The 22185-nt window shown below is 40.7% G+C and overlaps 2 protein-coding genes across 4 annotated transcripts in view; both read right to left on the bottom strand.

Annotated features, from left to right (window-relative positions):
- Positions 1-4211, bottom strand: part of LOC103464935 (tensin-2) — a 30673-nt gene extending 26462 nt beyond the window's left edge. For both annotated transcript variants that reach the window (XM_008409348.2, XM_008409349.2), the window contains exon 1: positions 3861-4211. In XM_008409348.2, the coding sequence (XP_008407570.1) occupies positions 3861-3974 (114 nt within the window). In that variant the 5' untranslated portion in view covers positions 3975-4211. The remainder of the gene's footprint in view (positions 1-3860) is intronic.
- A 3115-nt stretch (positions 4212-7326) lies between these two features.
- On the bottom strand, positions 7327-21632 carry eif4ba (eukaryotic translation initiation factor 4Ba). Of its 2 annotated transcripts, XM_008409353.2 has the most exons (15): positions 21541-21632; positions 19214-19354; positions 17717-17922; positions 16655-16771; positions 16448-16502; positions 15596-15742; positions 14799-14954; positions 14504-14665; positions 14145-14406; positions 13338-13426; positions 12645-12903; positions 12480-12517; positions 10972-11101; positions 10412-10478; positions 7327-8339 (listed from the first exon to the last, which is right to left on the bottom strand). In XM_008409353.2, the coding sequence occupies exons 1-15, from the start codon at positions 21551-21553 to the stop codon at positions 8262-8264; spliced, it is 1920 nt and encodes a 639-aa protein (XP_008407575.1). In that variant the 5' UTR covers positions 21554-21632; the 3' UTR covers positions 7327-8261. The 2 variants fall into 2 exon arrangements, with proteins under 2 accessions (XP_008407575.1, XP_008407577.1); XM_008409355.2 differs by lacking the exon at positions 10972-11101.
- Between the last annotated feature and the right edge of the window lie 553 nt (positions 21633-22185).

The raw sequence follows: 22185 nt of genomic DNA, 5'->3' as shown, positions 1-22185 counted from the left end.
TTTTGGAGAAGCCCTTTCCTTTACAACTTTCTAACTCAGCTACTGTGGCACAAATGGAGGATTTGTGGGTCACAGCTGAAGATGAGCCAAGAGCGTCTCCTGGTGGACAAATTGTTGTAGTGCAGCTGAAAATTATGATTACATCCTCACACTATACTTCAATGTTTTTCGACCCTAGTCCTAAAGGCATGCTGCCCTGCATGTTTTATACATTTACCTGCTTCAGCGCACCTGATACCAATTAATGGTATTTGTCTTTGACACGATGGAGATTTATCTGTCAGACCAGATTAACCTAGTTTATTTTTGAAAAGATAGGCTTTTGGGGGTTTTAAGCAAAGTTTTTTTCTGGTCAAAAATAATAAAAAAATACATGGTAATAAAAATCAACAGATGTTAATTTAGGTCACATTTTAAGACATAACTAAATGCTTACTAAGGATTACCCTTCTACAAAACAACTTCAGATTCTGTCATATTGCAATCAAAAACTTCAGCGACTCTTCTAATCAAATCCCCCTAAAATAACATCTGGCTGAGCCAGTTGCCTTGAAAAGTTACATAATCAGTAATTCAAGTCCCTAATTAAAGAACAACTTATGAGACCCATTGTAACTCCGGTTGGAGAATCTGGTTATTCATCCTACAAATCTGAACTTTATGGAAAAGGTTCCTTCCACGAGAAGTCTTGTATGCTGTTTACCACAAGCCATCTGACAAACTGGGCAAATATCTGGAACAATGTGCTCTTGTCATAAGATAAGAAATGAACCGAACTTTGTAGTCTACATGAAAATCGCTTTGCATGATAGAAACTATCACTGTCTGCACGTCATCTTAAACACTCTACCCCATCTCATATCGACACATGCTGGTGGCAGCATCATGCTTTGTGGAGGTTTTTCTTGAGCAGGGAAAGAGAGGGGAAGTGGCGGGAATACTTCAGCAAACTGTAAATCAATCAAACTGCATCTTCTTTACACTCATGCCGCATTAAACCCGACGGCAGACAATAAGGCAGTTGAAAAGCTGCAAACTAATAACACTGCCAGACTAAAACCGCGATGCGTGTTTCCGTCTAAAGTTGTTCTGAAACAGTAGAAATGTTTGCGAGTTCTCGTCTGCTCTTCTCTTTGCTACCAGCACAAGATGATCTCTGGCCTGAGCGAACATCGAGTCTCCGGAGGATCTCCCAAGTATCAGCAGAGTTCCAGCATTGCATTGCAGTATAAAAGAACCCCACCCCATGTGTTTTTTTGCAGCCAACGTTTATGTCATTCCCCAACTATCTCTGACCACTAACGAGAGCCTGAAGCGCCTCCACATCCAGCACTGCACATCCAGAGAGAGTCGCCAACAATCAACACTATAATGGATTTCTTTATGACCGTGACAGTTGCATGGTCTCTTTTTAATGTTTCAGGAAAACAGCAACAGTTGCTTTTACAGTAACTCATCTATGTTGAAAGTTATGAAGTGGAAAAACGTCACCCAGTTTGTCCTGCAGTTCAACTAAAATCTGTCCAGGACATCGCTCTCTGTGAATGGGTTGTGTACAGTAACACTCCGCCCAACCCCTCTGCCACTAAATGTCGCATTGCCTTTTTTCAGTGCCACCTCACAAGCGATGACATGTTGGAGACCAGGAGTCACAACTTTACACACACACACGCACGCACGCACGGACGCACACAATACACTGGCTAGCCACTCAGGAAGAGACAGGAGCAGGTGGCAAGCTGGGGGTATACGCTCCAGTACTGGGTGGGTATTTATAAACTGCATGAGTCGGGGCCGCCACCTCTAAACAGCCGTGAAAAAAGCTGAAAATAGGTGCAGGAATGAAGCGTGTGTGCGTGAGAGCAAAGGAGAGGAACAGATACTTCAAAACCATCCTCGGCCAATATGAGGTACTTCGTTTCTATCCGCTGCCTCTAAGTCCACCCATCCAGCAGGGAATATGCTTTCATAATTTGGCATGGTGCAAACACATACATACACACAAGTGATCCGGGCAGCTGAGAGACATGAAACCACACATGGGGTGTGGGAGGGGAGAGGGGTGAGGAAAAGGAAGGAAGGAAGGCTTGATGCAATACTTTGGCTTCTTTTAACAACACATTAAACTTGCATGTAGAGAAATGGATGAGATTCTGACTCTTCTACAGGCTTTATTTGAGCCCTCTGTGAGGTGCTTGTCTCGACGTGTACGGCTATAAATTTAATTTGCGAGAACGAATTGTATTCCCTGCCGCTGGATCTCAAGTTTTCCCCAAAAAACACCGACATCATACTCATCAACAAATTAAAAGGCATTTTCCAAAAGAAAAGCATAAGACGCCGTTGCTGCTGATCTCCCGGTGAGCCACGGTGCGATTTCACTCCGACTTGTGGGCAACAAACAAATCCTGGCGCGTAGCCTTGGCGGTTGCATCAGCGGGCAACACTTCTTTCCGATTCTATAAAAGTTCAAAGTGCTCGGTCCAAGTCCACACACGCTCCTAAATAGAACCCAGCAGACAGGAAGGCGGTGAGTCAAATCCAGACAGAAATGAATACTACATCCTCTCCATCCTGGAGCCTCCAGAGACATCGTTAACCATTGAACAAGTCAATCAGCTGCTGTGTGAATTTTTGTTGCAGGCTTATTAGATATGACAACAACTTTACAATACATCCCCCCTTGTAAGCGACTAGTAATTATTTAATAAATCGGCTATTGATAAAGCTGTTAACACTTTAGACATCATTACTATTGGAGTTACAGGTGAGACAGAAATAATAATAATTAAAAAAAAGAGAAATTAATTGCTTTTCCATCACTGTGTGAAAAGACCGTTATCTGCCTGGGTAATTACTCGTTATTGGTTTATACAGTATTAACCACTTAATTGTTACTTGCAAACTAGTTGTAAGGATATTGTTATTCATGTTGCATGAACTCTTCCCATGTAAACCACCAATACATATTTGTTAAACCAGTGACGGATGAAGATGTAAACCTTATAATCTTTTAATAGAGAAGTATAGACTATTATTTAGCAGGTTGTTACATTATACACGTCTTACCTTTTAATAGTTTATAAAGTGTTACCACCTTAATTAATGACGTAATTGTTTATTTTAAAGTGTCAGCCTCATCGGTGCCTTTACAGAAGACTCTACCTGTGAGCAACTAGTAGATCTAAAGCTGTAAGCGGTTTGTAAACCTTTATTAATGCGACATAGTTCATTATTGAAAGGCTGTTAGAGTAGCTAAAAGTAACTAGTGCTTTAATAAATGGCTTAAGAGTTTATAACTGCCTTAATACTTTACAAAGTGTTAGTTGCTTAAGTCACTAAACATTAATTCATGTTCCCTTGACAAGGGTTGTCTTTGTACCCTCCACTATCATGAGGAATAAGTTGTCAATACACAAGTTAAGGATCAAGCTGTAATCACTTTATAAGTCATTAATAGAAAGGAATTAGTACATTGAATAAACAGTGGGAGAGGCTGAAAACATGAAGTGGGAGCTCCACAGAGCAGGATAAAGAAATGCTCCCGACAAGCAGCAGAACTCTATCGACTCTATTTTCGAGACATCCTGGGAATGGTTTGCATTTTTTTGGTCGTGACTGATGTGTGTGATCAGCGGCGTGTAGCAATTAAGTTTCAGCTGAAATCCGCTCAAGCCAGACGACTTTACATCCGACCGCCTTGTTCTCCCAAGGAGACATCAGCTTCACAATATTCACCGACTGATTTCCGTCAAGCTCAACATGCACTTTTTCATTTAACGAACTCGGCAAACTGCACGATGAAAAGCCAAACGTTCTTATGTTTGCAGTTAAAAAAAAGCTGGTGGCTCATGATGTACCTGTGAAAGCTGAACGATCCCAGGATGCACCTCAGGGTCCGCCTTCACGGGGATTCCTCCTGTATCTGTACCCGGGCCATCCTCTTTCATCCTGCTGCTGTGCATGCACCCCATGCTTCCAGTTTTCAACTCTTCCCCCTCGTGCCTTTGATTTCCTCAACCCTTTCCACTCCTTCCGCGCCAGCACCACGGTCCGGCCGGCTCTGGATTTATCCTTCTCTCACCGCCTCATGTTTGTTTTCCTCTTCTCCCACATTTTCCTTCTCTCCCTCTTCACACCTCTGCCCCTGAGCTCTGACAGCTTGTCCTGCCTTGAAATCAACCCCAGATGACTTCCAGCTCCCCCGGACTCTCCTCTTACAACCCCTCTCCCCCTGACAGAAGTGTCACTGAGTTGACCCTCCTCTCTACCTCCTCCTCCTGCATTCTCCAGCTATCCTCACCCTGAAAGCTCACAGTCACCATCTCTCTCCCCCCTCTCTGCTTTCCACTCAACGGCACCTCCTTCTTGGGTCGTCCAAACTCTAAAATGCCCCCCTTTCTTCAGGCTGTCGGACCTTTTGGTTCTCGCCCATCTCGCTCCATCTTGCTGCCCCTCCACAGGGGAGAAGCGGCAGCTGTGTTGTCTTGTAGATGTCAGACTCTTCTTCCTTTTTTTTTCCGGCTTCACGCCAGGCCCTCTCATGTTCTTCTTCATCATGGGGAAGCAATCACAGACCTTCTCGCTGCTGAGCTTCAGCTCATAAACTGAACCTCTAAGGTTCTTCAGAGGCAATGTTTCTCCTTTTCCTTCCACCTTTCCATTTTTAATGAGTCCGCAAATGCTTTAAATGTAATTAACTTGACCACTGTGCTTGATGGAGCGCGTGACACCAACTTTCGTGCGTTTTTATTCCTTCTGCTTCTCTCCTGTGAAATGAAAACAGTGGTAGGCTCTGTGCTTAAACCGAAGATCTGCCTTCCCCTGGCTGGATGAATTCCTCCGAACTCTGGGACTCACACAGAACCGTATTTCCTCAAAGTGGGTTCCCCAGACAAAATACTGCTTTAAGTTGCAAGTCAGAGGTTTTAGGGTTGCGAGGTTTAAAAAGAAAAAAAAAAAAACACCCTCCAACAATAAGCTCTTTCTACAGCCATGTTCTTAGCCCCCAGTCAAATCGTACAAAGCGGTCTTTGGTTGAAAACTGAGACAGACCCAATGGTTGAGGGCTATTTTGGGCTGGAAACCATCAACATGTGTTTGTGAGGGTTTAAAGCTGAGGAATGCTTCTTGTATTTCTGATCTGATGTGAGCAGAGTCAGGACACACACATTTATTGGCTGGCCTGATTGGGAAGCGCAAAAAACACAAAAGAAAATTAAAACATTTCACAAATCCATCCAACTTGAAATTAATCCACTAGTCGTATGATCGATGGTACAGCGGTACCATCGATCATACGATTAGTCTGAAACTGAAAAATCCCTTCTGGAACTTTTTTTTTCATAATGCATGACTGGACACTTTTCAAAATGAGAAAGACAGTAAGACGTGCAACTAGTTGGGTTGCGTTTTAATCTTCATAGGTCAGGAAATAGAAAGGGATTCAAAGTTCAAACAACTGGAAATGTGAAAAGCAAGAATGATGGAAGACCTGAGTTTATCCTGCCACCATGCCCAATGAGCAACATGGTCAGGGGAAGAGAAGTAGAAATAGCCAAAGCTCAGATTGGCATCGCCACGGCGCTATAAATCTATGCGTGTCATTTACATGCCAACAGGCTACTAGGTGGGAAGCATCTTATCCTACCATCACAAATGTACAGTAACCGTGTAGCATTTGGAAACCTGTCTCGGTCAAACATAAACTAGGTTTTGCTCCATTTAATGATTGCACTATATGCTCTCTCTCTCAAACACATTTTTTACACTTTGAACTACAAACTTCTATTTTACTCTATGGTGGAGCAACAAAGTGATGTTCAGGTACATCATTTTGAAGTGAAAGAAAAGCAATTCTGTTCATCATGTCAGTTTAGACGCGTTTGTATTTGGCATGTTGACAAAACGAGTCACATTTTGGACTCATCTGGCAATAGCACCTCTGTTTGCCATGTTCCCTACGAGAATGTGTAAAAAAAACCCTGCAAGCAAAGACTTTTTATGGCTTTCGTTCAACACTGATTTCAAGTTTCTCCTACCTGAGCTGTGGATCTTTGCAGCTCCTCCAGAGTTACCATGGGCCACTTCTCTCATTATTGTTTTCCCTCCTGGACCTGCCAGGCGAGTTGAAACAGTGTTCAAAGCTTTGGATTTTTTTTTCTAAGCCAGCACCGCTTTAAATTTCACAACTTCCTTCCTTGACCTGTTGGCTATGCCAGTCCTCACGATGCCGCTTGTTCTTTAATGTTCTCTAATAAACCTCCATAGAACAGCTGCATTTAATATCGGATACTTAATTTCGCAATTATTTCATTATTTTAATTGGGTGACTTTTAAAATAAACCCCAACACAAACTTTCAAACTTTACCGCTCTCTCTCAATTACACCGCATGACAAAGCCCAATAAAACAAAGTTTGAGGGAATGTCACAAAATGACGAGCTCTGTGCTTGGTTCCCTCATTTACAACCGAAATGCCAAGATTAGTTAGAAACTGGCTGAACAATCAACATCTTTTTACGCTTATCCAAACATTTTAAAAGGTGAAGTTTCACCTTTTTACAGTCAGCATGTTAAAATTTCAACTTGAAAGTTCCAACTTAAACCTAGTAATATTGTTACTACTTTCCAAACTCCAGCACAGTTTTTAACAGCCAATCAGTTAAATCAGATCCTTATTCGAGGCAAAACCCGTTTTCAATCATTAGTACCAGAAGGCCTGTACAAAACACGGCTGCATAACCAACTAGAAATCACAGGCCATCTTGAATGCATACTCTCTGTGTGTATGTGTGTGTGTGTGTGCGAAAAGCCCCAGCAGCTGCCACCAGGAGTCAGACTCTCAGCAGGGTGCTGAGCCTGAAGAAACAAAGAAAGCTAATTGCATTACAGACCACACCTGGAAAGCCGTTGGAATAACACCTAAATACTTGGAATGACATCTAAATAACTTTGTTGTTCCATATGTGGAACGACTCTCCACTCTGCAAACACCAGTTTCACGGTTTGGAGTTGTGCACAACAAGCTGCTGCTCACAGATGATCTGCTGGACCCGAGTGGCATTAAAGTAAATGCTCCCGATCTGCTGCAGCAGATTTAATGAGCGGAAACAGTGCAACAGCAGCTGTGTGAAGCAAAAGACCACATACTATTGGAAAGTACATAATCACTCCAATTTATTGCAAACCGGAAGACAAGCTCTTGTCATTTCATGGAAATCCTCAAACGCTACTTTGGTAAAGCCAAGCCTTATTCCCCCCGTGGTATCAGTGTGGAGATATATATGCAGGAAGAGTAAATGATTAGACAGCTGCAGAGACGCGTTCACATGACTGAAAACCAAACTTTTATGGGCATTTAACTGATGCGGATACTTCATCAAAAAGCGTAGAAACACAGGAACATCTGTACAGCGATTGGTGGAAAAAAAAACAGTAATGGCACTTTGATGGATTCTCCGGGAGAATCGAGCGGCGGCCGCTTCTCTTTCGGTCTTGACGGACAGGCGCCGCAGTCCGTTAGTCCTTTCTGCTAATACTGCGATTCAGAACAATTTAAAAATCCCTAATTTGTTGAACATGATTGACTTAAGAGGGGTAGTGGGGGTTAAATTAATAGCCAAAGTCTCGACATTCTTGAGCGTTAGTAGTGGAAGACAGGGTTTGTCGATAAATTTGCCGAGTTCATTTTCCAATACCGAATCATTTACCAGGAGATACAGAGAGCAAAAAACTGCATTTATCTAAGAAGTATGCAAGTTAAATACTGCTCATAAAAAAAAAAAAAAAGCTCCACTTAGTAAGCTACGGCTCATTTTATCAAATCCTACCTCAGCACGCCTGGAATCCAAAAATGTACAAATTCATTTTTTTTCCTCACTTTTTCCATTTATTTATTACAATTAATTCAAGGTTTGCCATCACTTTTCCATGTGTCAGCTTTTCCATTTAAAACAAGTCCAGTAGGTGACTGTTTTCCTCTAGAACCTGAAAAGTCCTGAGGGTGGGGCAGGGAGAGAAGGGATGGATGGATGGTTGGGTGGATTGAAGGTGAAGGGCAGGATTGTTGCAGGAAAAACAAGGGAGAGGGAGGAAAAGGGGAGGGGGGCACAGGGAGGTAGTGGCCCCCTCCCCTGAGAGCCACTTCCATGTGAGAAGATTTTGTTTTTATAGACTATGTGAGATTCTTTTTTTTTTTCTTTTTCTCTGGAGTTTGTCACTTTCTCCTCTTGACGCGCTATCAGGCCTCGTTTCGTCATCTACTCGACGTCCTCGGTGTCATCTCCTTGTTCTCCGTCCATTAGCAAAGCGGCGTATTTGCTGGCTGAGCTGAACTTCTGAAGGAAGCAAACAAAAAGAAAAAAAAAACATCAAGTTTTTTCTTTTTTTCTGTAATTATTTTATATCCATTTCAAGGTGAATTTTTTTCCCCACTTGCTTTGTTTGGTTTTACTAACATTTTGTGTTTTTAGCTGTAAATGTTTAAAAGGCCTAGCCAAGGGTTGAGAGAAGAGCTATACAGAACAGGTTATTGTTCTAAATACAGTAGAAGGTGATTAGATTAATTCTACAACTACAAGAACGTGAAAAATACATACATTTCTTTAAAGAGAATGAAATAACTAATGTTCATTCACTGTAAACGGAAACAAAATGTACAGCTACATCTCAGTAAATTAGAACCGTAACCTCTTGTTTCTATAATTTGACTCAAAGTGAAAGTCGAATTCAGTGAATTGTAATTATTATTTATAGAATCTAGTTTCCTCTAGACAGGCTGCTGAAAACCTCCATCTTTGTTTGTACTGGGTCAATCTTGCTTCACTATTACTCCAGTTTGTAGTGGTTAAGCTTGTTGCTACCTCCTGGGATAGGTGTAATGTTGTGTTTTAACACAGGAAATGTCCTGGATGAGAGGGAGAGTGTGTGTGTGTGTGGTTGTTTCTGAAGCACAGACTCCAGCTGCAGTCCACATCTCATCAATCTCCCAAAACACTTGAACGGACTTTGCCTCAGACTCCTCTAACAGCTGTGGTTATCTGCTCCTTTCTCTCTTTCATTCAGCCGTCTGAACAGTCAGCTTCCTTTAGATTCAAGCTTTTTGTAGTTTATCCTGATATTGTGATTTGAGATGGACCTTTATGTGAGAAATGCCTAGTTCACATGGCAGAATTTTAAAATTGTCGACCAATTTTCAAACATTGAGAGACCACACGCACACCTAAAAAATTTTTAATCACCACAACAGGTTCGATCATACTGCGTGGTCCGGCAGGAGCAACACACCACACACTCACAGATTTCACTCGTCAATATTCAGATTCCAGACAAAAAAAATCCAGTAAAGTCCTGCCATACCATATGTGAATTTAGAGTGAACAAACATGGCAGACGATTTAGAGACGATGGCGATAGTTTGTGAAGTTTTCTGATTTCTGAAAAATCCATCTGAAATCTTTCTGAAAGAGTTGTTTTTTTTTGTTGTTAGCTGTTGTTACACTATTTTCTTTTCTGCCGTTTCATTTAGCTTCACTGGTTAATTATATGATTTTAAGTTTTTTGTTGCTTTGATGTTATAAAATAGTTGCATGCATTTGGCTAGGCTGTTCTTTGTTTGGGATTTCCTTTGTGCTTACATGACCGTGCTTTCTGATTGGCTGCCTGTCACATTCAACAGGCTGTGTTCTCGTTCGAAGTCGGGGGACACCACACATGCTGCAATATCGGGCCAACCCGATCCAACATGTTGAATATCCCTGATTTTAGATCGGAGCGGTCCCAGTGTCCTTCAGTATTGATGCACACGCATGGCAGAATGATTAGCTAATATTATCTTAAAGAGTCGTCCCGATAATCAGGGCATCCTAAGATTGGTCCATCGGGAAAATCTGGACAAAAAAATCTTGCCATGTGAGCTAGGCTTAAGGAATGAGAAATGGCCAGTTATTATAAATGCACAGCACAGTTTTGCAGACGTTACCGTTTCTAGGCTGCTAAATGTTTCCAATATTGTTCCTTTAGTTAAATTAACCATCTGGTATCAGTTTGTTAAACTTGTGCTATTTTATAAAGAACACACGGAAACAAAAAAAGTGTACTGTTCTGTGAAAAAAAGCATGTCAAATCTACTTAAATTATCAAGAGTCAATCATAAATATTAATTCTTTACCTAAATAACCCATATTAAATGTTTAACATTATTAAAACTGTAATATAGCACAAGTTGGAATATTTATTGTCATTTCATTTTAAATAAAAGTATCTCGATCATGTTATATATTTTAAATTTTGGTCTTTGTTTAAATGTTGTGAAATGTGGCATTTCACAAGATTTAAATGTATGCATAATATGTATGCATAACATGCACACATATGAAAACGTATGCATTAGCAAATGGCAGCGACTTACGGGGGTTGGGGTTTCCTCGTATTTCTTTGGCTCTGGAGGAGGTCTGGAGTCTCGTTTGTTGTCCTTTCTACAATCAGAATGAAGCAAAAACGTTTAAAACAAACACCAGTGAGTTAATGCTGGGCGTTGGTCGATAAAAACCCACACAGGTACAATCTCTGAAAACCAGCAAACTGATTGGCACTTTGCTTAGTCCACCATGTTAGAATGTCTAGGTGATAATAATGTATGCTACATATATAAACACTGAAGTTGATCAACTACTCTATTGCTTAGATATACATAAAACAGGTCAGAATACTGAGAAAAAGCCAATTCTGAATTACGCCGAGTTCTTTCTTTAGCTCTGATGTCAACTTTCTCCTAAATGACTTGGTGCAGCCAATGATATTTTTGTGTGTGGAAGCTGGACATCATGGCATTTGCATGTTGTGCAACATGAGGGGAAAAGATCTGATAGAAACAGTAACAGAGAAGGCCAGTCTTTACAGATGCCCAGGAACTGTTCTCAGTCTCATTAGGAGCTTTGGAAAACTATTTATTCTTATTTTGTGGCTGACCTGTCTGCCTCCTTTTTTCTGTCTTTGTTGGGCACCTCTCCTCGGCCCCTCCCAGCTCCAGGCCCTGCAGGCCCCCCTCGTGTCCGTGGGGCCCCTCGGTCCCGACGCACACCATCAGCCTTGTTCTCATCTTCAAAAAGATGACAGACACTGAGTGAGGGCCTGATTGTAGTGTTTGTACAGTAGACAACACAACAACAAAAAAATAAATGAATAAAATTTTTTTAAAAAAGCTCCGTTACAAATGGAACCTATATGCACCAAATGAGAACTAAATTTAATCAACATAAAAACTGTTTCTATATCGATACAACAGCAAAAAAGAAAAAAGGCAGTAAATGTGTTTACTGGAAAATGTTTTGGTTGTTGACACTGCAGTAGCCATTTACTTTTCATTTTTATTTATCAGAGCCCTTTCTGTCGCTACAACAGTCCTACCTTAATGAGTGGCAGCAAAAACTCTGAAAGCACTGAGACAACCCATTTTCTTCAAAGAAATGGACAGAAAACCAAACAAATCGTTTTAAATGCCTCAAAAAATAAAAAGACGACAGTGTAAAAATTATTCCGTATAGAAGTGAAGGAGTTATGAAGCAGTGAACTTATCTGGAGAACAGTCGCATTTTTAGCAATGGTGTTTTCGTCCTTTCTCTGCTCATCGTTATTAATTTAAATACCAGATTACAACAGTCGAAACCCAAATGGCACCAAACAGTTTCCTGTTTTTACTGAAGACCGTGCATCTTTCTACAGAGATGCACAGAATCGACTCTTCAACAGGTTTGGTTTGCTTGCCTCCAGCGGCCGGTGTTTTGTTGACATTTATTGCACAGCCCTGCAGACAACATTAACATGTCTGTAATGATCAATGTATTATTTCATAGTGGCCAGAATAACTGTTACACTACTGCTTAAATAAAAGCAATTAAATCTTGATGCAACACTGTGATATCGCTGTGTTTTATAGAATCAATGTCCACATACTGTAAAGAACTGATTTGCCAAGTTTCAGTTTTGTAATTATGAGCTTTGTCCTGGTACGAGTGGGATTTACGAGTACGTTAAGGTACAGATATGGCTAAAATATTTACCATTTGTATTTATCTAAATAAAAGAAATCCTGAAAACCTTTTCTTACAGACTGCTGTCTCTCCACATGGTGTGATGATGCCTTTGGCAGAATACAAACAATGAAGGAACTTTGTTATAATAAATAAATGTTAAAACAGAAAAGTGCTTCAAATTACATTTTTGCTAATTGTTTCCAACACTCAGTAAATAGGAATAAATTTTTTATCCCTGTTACCATGATGCAGTTTGCCTTAAAACTCAAAGGGTAACAAGAACCTCAAAATCCTCTAAAATGTAGCAGTAATTAGAGCGATTCTGTGGCTCCACAAACACGGCTGAATTACCATGGCTGTTAATAGATTTCTACTACACAGCCACCTGTAGACTGATGTTCTTGCACGTGGAGTTTGTGTTCAGCACTCACTGGCAAACCTCACCTTTTCCAGACCCTCTTTCATCTCCAGAACTTGGCGAGCTGCAGCAAAACAAAGAGCAACAAGAGATGCCTTTTGTAAAATAAAACGACTTTAGACAGGCGACTTAAAATCCAGTCTCTTTCCTGGGCATCTCAATGTTAGCCGTGGCCGTTTAACAGTCCTCACCTGAACTTTGGGGGAGCCGAGCCGCTCGGAGAGACGGGAGAGACCGGGGGCCGACCTTCTCCCTCGTTGGAGCCTGTGCTCACAGCACTTCTTTTGGCCCAAGCGTTCTCCTTGGGAGGAGGGGCAGGCATCACTTTCAGCGGCTCCTTTGAGGAGCCGGTGGAGGTTGGCCGCGGCGAGGAACCGGGGGAGGAGTTGCCTTCTCTCCCAGAGAAAACCTCATTCTCCCCGGAGCGCTCGCCATCTAGACACCTCGACCCTGCCAGATGAAAGTTCTGTTAGAAGAACTCTGAAAAATGTTACTAAATGGCACAAAGGAGAGCTTTTTATACCATGAAGAAAGCATGCAAAGTTCTCTCTGATGAAAACAGAGCAACAAATTTAACTTAAAACGCCTTGAAAAAAGTAGACATACCCTTGGAAAAGGCATCATTTCACATTTTGTAACAATAAAACCACAAATTGGAACTTATTTTATTGGAATTTAATCTGATAGACACACAAAAGTAGAGAACATTATGAAGAAATTATACATGAAAATCAAAACGCACTACCCTGTACTGATCAAATGAAAGCTGTGGAGTTTTACATATTTTTTTTAAGGCACTGTATGAAAGGAAAGACAATGTACTCTTCCAGCTGTATTTTTAGCAGCAGGCTCTGCAGTCGAGATGTAGAGCAGAAATATCTCACCTCTCCCAGAGGTGCTTCCTGGCTGCGAAGACTCGCTTTCTGTGCGAGATCGCTCAGACTGAGTTTCCTCGTTGCGCCAGCTGGGGTCCCTAAAAACAAGAAAACAATTCCTTCGTTTCCGTTACCAAACAAACAGTAAAAAGAACATGGCTGCACTTCAACTTGGGCTTTAAAAATCGAGCTTATAAAAAATGACATAAACACAATCGCATCAACAAACTGAGCTGTTGCGTCCTGTTTCATTCCTAGAAGAAGTTTAACCCCATCTCCGTCGTAAACAGCAATCGAAGGAGGTGTTGCTTGGAGTTTTTATGCAAATTCAGCCCATGGATTTTACATCTGCCTCAAAGCTTATCCGTTTAACCTTGCTTTTATTCTTGATGAAGAGCTTCTGCTGCCATCAACACTTTTTCTTAAACTTAGAAAGTGCTCCTGGAGCAGTGCCTCTGGGTTTTTTGTGTGTGCATGTTTTGTACTCTCAGCCGTCCGTCGGCCACGGCAGATAGTTGCACCGAGCCTGGAGGTTCTGCTGGAGGTTGCTTCCTCTTAAAAGGAGAGAGTTTGGTTCCATTTTCATCTAACGCATGCCAGATTTCTATAAAGTCTGTCATTCAATGCAATCAGCTTGGTTTCCTTACACAATAAACTGCAATGAAATGTATAAAATTGACCTTCAATCTGATAGTTGATGAGTAATACATAAGAAAAAAACAGATTTGAACTGAAATTGAAGTAAACGTAATACATTTGGATTGTTTTTTCCTTAAATGGTTGCTTATATTTGAACTGCACACTCGCAGGTGTTACCTGTCCCTCATCTTCCTTTCAGGTACTCGGCTTTTGTCCACCTCCAGTTGTCTTTGCAGCCTCTCCTCTTCTTTTTTCAGCCTCTCTTCCACCTCCCTCTCCTTGGCTGCCGTATCAACTGGTTTTGCCCCACCGAATATGGATGAGGACCTGGCTCCAGAGCTCGGAGGGACAGCTGGAGATGTGCCCCCACTGCTGTTACCCTCCTCTTCTTTCGGTACGCTGCGGGGTTTCAGGTTTAACTTAGGTCTTTGCTGAGGAGCTGGGGGGTGAAAATGAAGTCAGTACGGCTCTTCCAAACATTTTTTTGTTTGTTTTTTGCACAAAACTAAACTCAAGACTCATTTAGGTAACCTCACCTCTCTCCTCGCGCCTGTCATCTCGTCTATCGTACCGGTCATCCCGGTCGCCATAACGATCCCTCTCGCCATAACGATCATTGCTACCTCGACCATCTTCATAATCACGACGGAAGCTGCTTCCAAAGGCACGACGACCTCCTCCACCACGGGAGTCAAAGCCTAAAAAGATGACATGAAGACAGAGGCAGAAGTTAGGGCATCCTGCTGTAAATAGGAAAGGGCTACTCAAAACACCAACGTCAAAAAGAAAAACGCTAAACACAAAACCCACCCAACTTTGTGAAAAACTCACCTCCTCTATCATAGTCTCTGCGGTCCCTGTCGTCATAGCGGTCCCTGCGGTCTCTGTCGTCATAGCGATCACGGTAGCGGTCTCTTCCTCCATCATAGCGATCGTCCCGTCGTGACCCCTCTCTGTAACGGTCTGACTCATACCGGTCCCGTGATTCTGCAATGGGATGAAGAGAAAAACGTTTTTTGATGCAGATGCAGCAACAAAACCAGCTGAGGACTGAAAACTGATCATTTCCCGCTTAACGAGTATTACACCGGCCAGAAACTCAAAAATAATTTTTTTTCCCGGACAACGAGTGCACACTAGCTTAAAGAGTACACACTATTTAGGTGTGTGTTGTCCCACACATCTAAATTATGGACCAACACTGTTTAGGTGTTGAGATGTTAAAGTTTTACCACAGACCTGCAGCTCTTCCACCTCAAGTCCTCTCACCCAGTTGGGTTTACACTGTGTGATTATGGCGGTCTCTAACCTTCTCAAAAATTGTACGGTCTGCTGCAACAAACATCCAATTACTGTTATGACTGAAATGTTTAAACCCTGTAATGTTTTTCAAATGGCACAGTGTTGATATCACCTCTGCTCCCAATAAAAACAACAAATGAGTATTTACCACAGAAAAGCTGCTTTAGGCTCCTATGCAGCGGACATCAACAAACTGATTTAATCATTTATAAAATCTAATCACATTTGTGATTTATCATATAAAATGCTTTATACCAATATCACATATCCACAAAATAATTTGAAGGGAACATCTAAAAGAGAGATAACTGGAAACTTTGACTTACTTTCTCCAAAAGCATCATCCCTCTTTGGAGGTCCATCATCGCTGTCCGCACTTGGCCTGGCTCTCCAGTCGCTGTCCGTCTTGTCGGGACCCATGTCTGCCATTCGTCCACCCCTATCTCTGCCTCCCATGGATCCACCGTCTCTTTCTGGAAAGTAAAGAAAGTGTCTTAAGATTGACATTTACCATGTCATATTATTGTAACAATGTATCTGCCAAGTTTAAAATCTTGTATAAATTACTTGGAGGGTGTGTATAACATGATTAAAACTCTATAGAAAAAAAAAGATGCTCGGATCAGTTGGCAGTTTACATTTGCATTGGATTTGCATGGTGCATACTTCAGTTCACTAGGAGTAAGAACATCAAGCTTATCCATCTTTGTTTTCTTACTAGATACAGCACATCACTGTGAATACGTTCAGGATGCACTGTTTCTACTAAAAAAATGTAAATGGATGAGTTTCCTACTCCTAGGGAACATCATCGCCTTTGCCAACTATGCTAAGTTGGTACCGTTGGCCAACATCACCCTGATGTCAAGTTGTCGACACACCTGTGTGTGTCGACACATGGGTGTGTATTAAAGACTGGAATACAATTTTGTTTCAGTCTTTAACCCTTTACTCTCATCTTGAAATGTAAAATACTGACTTTCATTACATTTATGGCAGCTATTTCCAATGTGGGAAGGTTTTAAATATGAATAGTAGTATCACATGGATGAGAGGAGTGTAAATATTGTACAACAAATTGTTAGTAAAAATCATTTTAAATTACTTGGAGGGGGTAATGGGGGAATTTCGGTTTGGTAAAGAGAAGAAATGTCCACCATCCAAAAGAATTGACAAACCTTTATCGTTTGACTGGTCTGCAATATCGACACGAATCCTTCGGTTCCCCAGGTTCTGGAAACATGAATGGTGAACAAAGAAGCACAACAAGATTTAGTTTTGTGGCTGAGAAATCTCGCATAACAAAAGAAAAATGGTAGGAAATACAATAAAAAAAAAAAACAATAATCAAACTTTTAAACGGTTTTTGAAGCTGTTCATCTCACCTCTTCATTCAGACTGAGGGCCCTCAGAAGGGACTCCAGGTCATCAAATTCAGCATATCCAAAACCTTTCAGCCTCTCTGGATTACTGGGCTCTCGAGGCAGACGTACTGCACTGATCTGGAAACAACGAAGAAAATAAAAACCATTAAAAGGAGCCAAAACTTCACAAATTTAAGTTAAGCAATAAGAAACCCCCCCAAAAAAAGCTCAGAAAATTTTGCAGTAAAAATTTGAAGTTTCTGTTGCCATTTCTCGGATAAAGAAACATTCAGAGAACAAAAACATTAAGACTATTATTAATTGACAAAAAAAAAAACAAGGTAACAGACTAAGAACACGGGAACTCATACAGGTAATAAATGTTTACACAATAAAAAAAAGACTTATTACACAAACATCTTTAATATCAAACTGAAGTTTGAAGCCAGAAATTGTTATTTGAAGAAAGTTAGAATATTGCATAAACCAATAAAAAAAGATGTTTAACACAAACATGTCTGCCTAGTGAAAAATTTTCCTGTACTGTACAGTTTTGGTTGTCATCGCTGCTTGTGTATCTTTTTCTAGCACACGTTTCCCTTCCACACAACTTCCCATTAGTATACTTGGATTCAGCATCCTGAACCTCTTTAGCAACAACCTTTTGCAGCCTTCCCTCCCTGTGAAGGGTGACCATGACAACCTGCTGATCAACTGGGAAGTCATCAGTCTGCACTGTGACAACACTTTGGTTTTACAAATTGCTTTTACTGGTCTAATATTACACTTTTCAGACAAATTAAATTATGTTTTTTACAAGCAATAAGCCACAATAATCAAAAGAAAAATTGCATTAGATGCCTGTTGTGTTGGTCACAACATAAACTTGCACAAACGAATCTCTTCAGTATTCTTTCAGCGTTATACATCATTTTTTAAAATCAAGAACCATGGTTTTATGAACAGAAATCGTGATTATCTTGTAACAATCATGACATATTTTTGCCGTATCAAACACAACACCTCTTCTGCAAGTAAATTGTGTTAACTGAATGTTGGTCCGCTGTGTTAAGATGTACTTACCGCCAAGCCGCGAAAGAAGTCTTTTATCGAGTCCTCTGTGACGTCGTAGGGCAGGTTTCCCAGGAAGGCAGTGTACGGTGGGCTGCGAGGCAGCCTGGAGCGGTCGATGTTGGGCTCACGTGCCGAGCGAGGAGCCGTGGGCAGGATGGACCGGTCAATGGGTGGGGCCCGGTACGTATCTTCCTCGGTGTGCCAAGATGTGGCAACTAAAGTGATTCATTTTGCAAAAAGATTAAAACATATATTTCTAATCAATGCTATTTTTTTTCTACTTGCATTCCTTGTGTTAAATACTCCCAGAGTAAATACATTTGATCTTAAGAGAAAAAATGTATAGCAATGCAATGACATTAGAAAAAATTTATTAAGTATTAATAACATGCTGAGACAAACCTAAATCATGCTTAGAGAACATTTCCAAGATTCACAATTTAAAGTGAAAGAAGTTTTATGTGGTCCTCATTAAGCTGCTCACATGACTTTAATTAACCCCTTTGTAAAAAAAAAAAATTCTAGTCTTGAGTAGCAAACTGTTTATTAAGTCTGACTCAAACTATCACTTATAAGTTTATCATTAGAACACAGGAAAAGCGCAGATACAACTGCATGACAACTAAAGCAAAACAAAAGGCATCAGTGAAAAATATTGACAATCATCTTTACTCAAGAGTTCAACCCAACCTTTTATTTTAGCACTTCTGCAAATAGTACAGAAACGGGTACAGCTTAACAATTAAAATATTGTTTTATTGCGTCACATGAAGCATTCATATTATCTTCTGGATTTCCCCTACTAGACGTTAGCCGTGGTTGAAACCAAAAGATTTGAATAGCATTCAATCGTCGCCCCTCTTCATTCTGTATATGGCTGTCAGAGGTAATTACATCGTCAGCCGACAGGTGAGCAAACATTAATCAGAAGGGGGGAAAAAAATCATTTTAGCAGATACATTCAAACTCACAAGCTGGGGGTAAAATCACCACACAACTAAAATGCTGACATGTTTCCCCCCCTAATTCTGTTGCGTGTTTTGAGACCCTGGAGAAAAGGCCTGTCTATCCAGACATGTTTTACACAAGATAACATAACGAAGATACCACTTTTAAACATTGTTCCCATTTGCTGTGAAAAATGTTTTATTAGTGAATTAAAATTATACCAAAGTTAATCATTTCCTCAACGTGAAATTCATCTTGCTGTGTATATATACACAGTATATATAACTGTTATATATACTGTGTATATATAACATAATTGTTATATATACACAGTATATTGATCCTGCAGTCACGTTTCCGGTTCTAGTTCATATTCATGGGAAAAGTGCAAAAATTAGTGTTAGTGTTATAACACTAAAAATAGTGTTATTTTTAATTATTCATAACATTGTCAATAGAGCTAAGACCTAGCAAAACTAGCATCGCTGCTTGATTTCAATCCCTTAGAGGATTATAAGTCTGGCAGACCACCAGGCTTTATTTAAATTATTGGCTCACCATCTCCATCCAGGTCGTCAGTCTCATCAGCCCAGCTTGTGGACTTGGGCGGGTAGCTAGGAGCAGGAGTACCGCCTCCGCCGTCTTCTGCCAGGAAGTCATTCAGAGTGAGGGTCTTTCCCTTCTTATTCTTCTTCTTAGCTGGAGGAAAGATGTACAGAGCATATGCCTGTCACAATTACAAATTTTGCTGGATTGTAAATTGCCCCAGAAGTTAAACGATGAGACAATTTTCGAGTAATTCGCAAAGATCAATAAACTTTAAATTTTAATGATCATTTAACACTGGAACTGGAAGACATTTAAAATATCCAAAGTAAACAAGATAACAGAAACAACAAGTAAAATTAATTATGAAGTCTATGTAACCAAAATTGTCCTTCAAAAAAAATTTTTTTTTTTTAAAAGACACAGCTTTCATAGATTGACTTGCATTGGTACTGCTGTATTACAAGAAAAAGCGACCAAAACTATTTTTGGTTAAATTTTTCAGTTATTTTCAATGTCAGCTCAAAATCCTCTACTATGATTTAATGTAGAGATAAACTAATCAACCAGAGATTGACATCTGTCAAGTTTTTCCAAATTATTACATGAAATACTGTTATATTTGAATATTTTTTTCACATTCAATAAATGCTTAAAGCTAAAAAGTCAGCTTACGGGACTCATGTACAACAAACAATAGCAAGTAATTGCTACACATTTCAGAGTTTAATACAAATCTGACCAAATTAAGGATACATTCCCAAACATGTCCTTCTTCCTAGTAGGTTTTCTGCAGCATTCTAAACTACTACCTCCATTAAAATCTTGTAGCATATTAACTTTAGTGTGTTACAATCATTAGAGTGGAAAATTTATTGTAACCCCATGTCAAGCCTAGAAGTAAAATGGAATCAGTATCAACCAGATTAGCCTGATCTCGTTGAAGAGTTGTGAACGATGTACAAACACAAACTAACCTCAAGGTGCTTGACTTCTAATATTTACCTCTATTGGTTCATGCATTACAGGGTTTGTTGCAAAGCCAAACATTAGTGCAACTGAAAAAAACTCCCATAATAAGTGACCTGTTTAAGTTGCAAGTGGGAAAAAACAAATAAACGTACTACTCATCTTTCAGCACAAGGAAAGAACGGTACATTTTAAAGCATATGTTAAAGTAATGAATTTAGATGTTCTTTTTGCCCACTAGGGAGGACTCCAGTCAGAATGCCAACCAGGGGCCACTAGATGCTCAGGGGGGGCTTCACACAGCTCATAAAGCAGGTTTGATTCGTTTTGGTTTGAGAAGAGAGAATAACTCTGAAACTCCCAGGTGTCAGAAACACACCATAACAACATCAGAGGGGGGAAAAGGTATTTAAAACTCTTTCCAATTTAATTAGAGATAAGCATGCCTAACTAAGAAGCTCTCGTTGTTTGTCCACCTGTATATACTAGCAGCAACATTTTTGTCGTGACCCAAGCATGACGTTTTCTTTTAGCATTACTAAAAAATGTTTTATGTGTGAAGTTACTGGAAAGTATAAGCACACAAGTTGTTGCCTTCATTATCGCTTTTTGTCTCTATGTCTTTGCGGGCTTAGTCAGCAAAGGGCTGCTGACGGAGGGCGCGGGAGGGGTGGGGGGAGTATCCCTGCTTAGCTGGCTAGGTTTTAGGGCCTAGTGCAACGTCGCAGCGTTAGGATCCAAGTGCGCCATCAGCGGTTCCAGACTCGGCCGACTGGGAGAAGACAGCTCAAAGTTGGAGGAGATGACCTGTGGTACATACAGGATGCGACCCAACAGGTCCAGCTGCCTCGTTTCATCAGAAACGAAGTACCAGGGAGCGGCGCCGCACACGTGGGAGAGACTCTCCAGGCGGCCCGGACTCCTCGGCCCAACCCCTCCTCCACAAAACGCGCCTGCGCCCGACGCTTGTTTGCCCGTAGCGCCAAGGCGAGCTCCGCCGCCGACTTACAATGTGCCAGCTCCGAACACAGTTAGCAACATTTACCAACGCATCGCCTGTAAACGTTACAGTAAATAAACCTAGGCACCAAAACTCCGAGGCTACATTCCCTGAATAAAGAGCGTTTTTACTTGTAGGCCGAGGCATTTCAGATTACAAGTCGTTGCTTCGTTCATTCGGCTTCCCCTGCCAGCTTCGCCTTTAGCGTGCTAAAACAATCCATAAACGAGTTCATAGGCACAGGACAACGAGATGAACCGCTAAAGAGACAAATAACAATAATTTTACTTTATGTCTCAGACTGTCCGGAGATATAACCCGGTGGAATTCCCTCTAAACGACTCGTATCGTTCACCCACATAAACCTCACCTGACGCCGCCATGTTGGAGAAGCAATTCGTTGTAGTTCCCGGATGAAAGCGTCAGAGGTTTATTATCGGGAGCGCGCATCGCAGATCACGGGCTCGTGCCTCCTCCCATGTTTACTCCCTGCCCCATATCTGCTCCACGATGGCTTTCTGTTCAGTTTTGTGCCTAAAACCATCTGTAAATCCTAATTGTTGACTGTTTATTTTCATTTAATGTGAATTTTCATCATCCACACATCTGTGTCTTAATCATTTACAAAAAACTTAAAGGATAACTCCTGGAATTAATGTTAAATACAGTATTTATAAGTAAGTTCTAACAAACTGCTGGGCAAATTTGCTGAAAGTAAAGTGACAATTTTATTTTATTTTTTTTTCACCATCCAATAGGCCTATCGTAACCCTGGAGTATCTGCAGAGGTCCACAGCTCAGGTGAGATATTTTGATAGACCAATAGTCAGGTGTACCACGCATGGTACTTTTATTGCAGTGACAAAAAGAAGGTCGTATTCTGGCAGAATGCAATCTGTGCTTCTCTGTATTTTATATCCACTATAGGAGAAGTGTTTTTTGAGCACAGTACAGGATTAGTTTATATTTCATACCTTTTATATAAGTGAGACCACTGTAAAAAAAAAAAAAAGGC

The sequence above is a fragment of the Poecilia reticulata genome, linkage group LG5 (assembly GCF_000633615.1).
Source record: "Poecilia reticulata strain Guanapo linkage group LG5, Guppy_female_1.0+MT, whole genome shotgun sequence".
Taxonomy (NCBI): Eukaryota; Metazoa; Chordata; class Actinopteri; order Cyprinodontiformes; family Poeciliidae; genus Poecilia; species Poecilia reticulata.
This window is presented reverse-complemented; position numbering and strand designations above follow the sequence as displayed.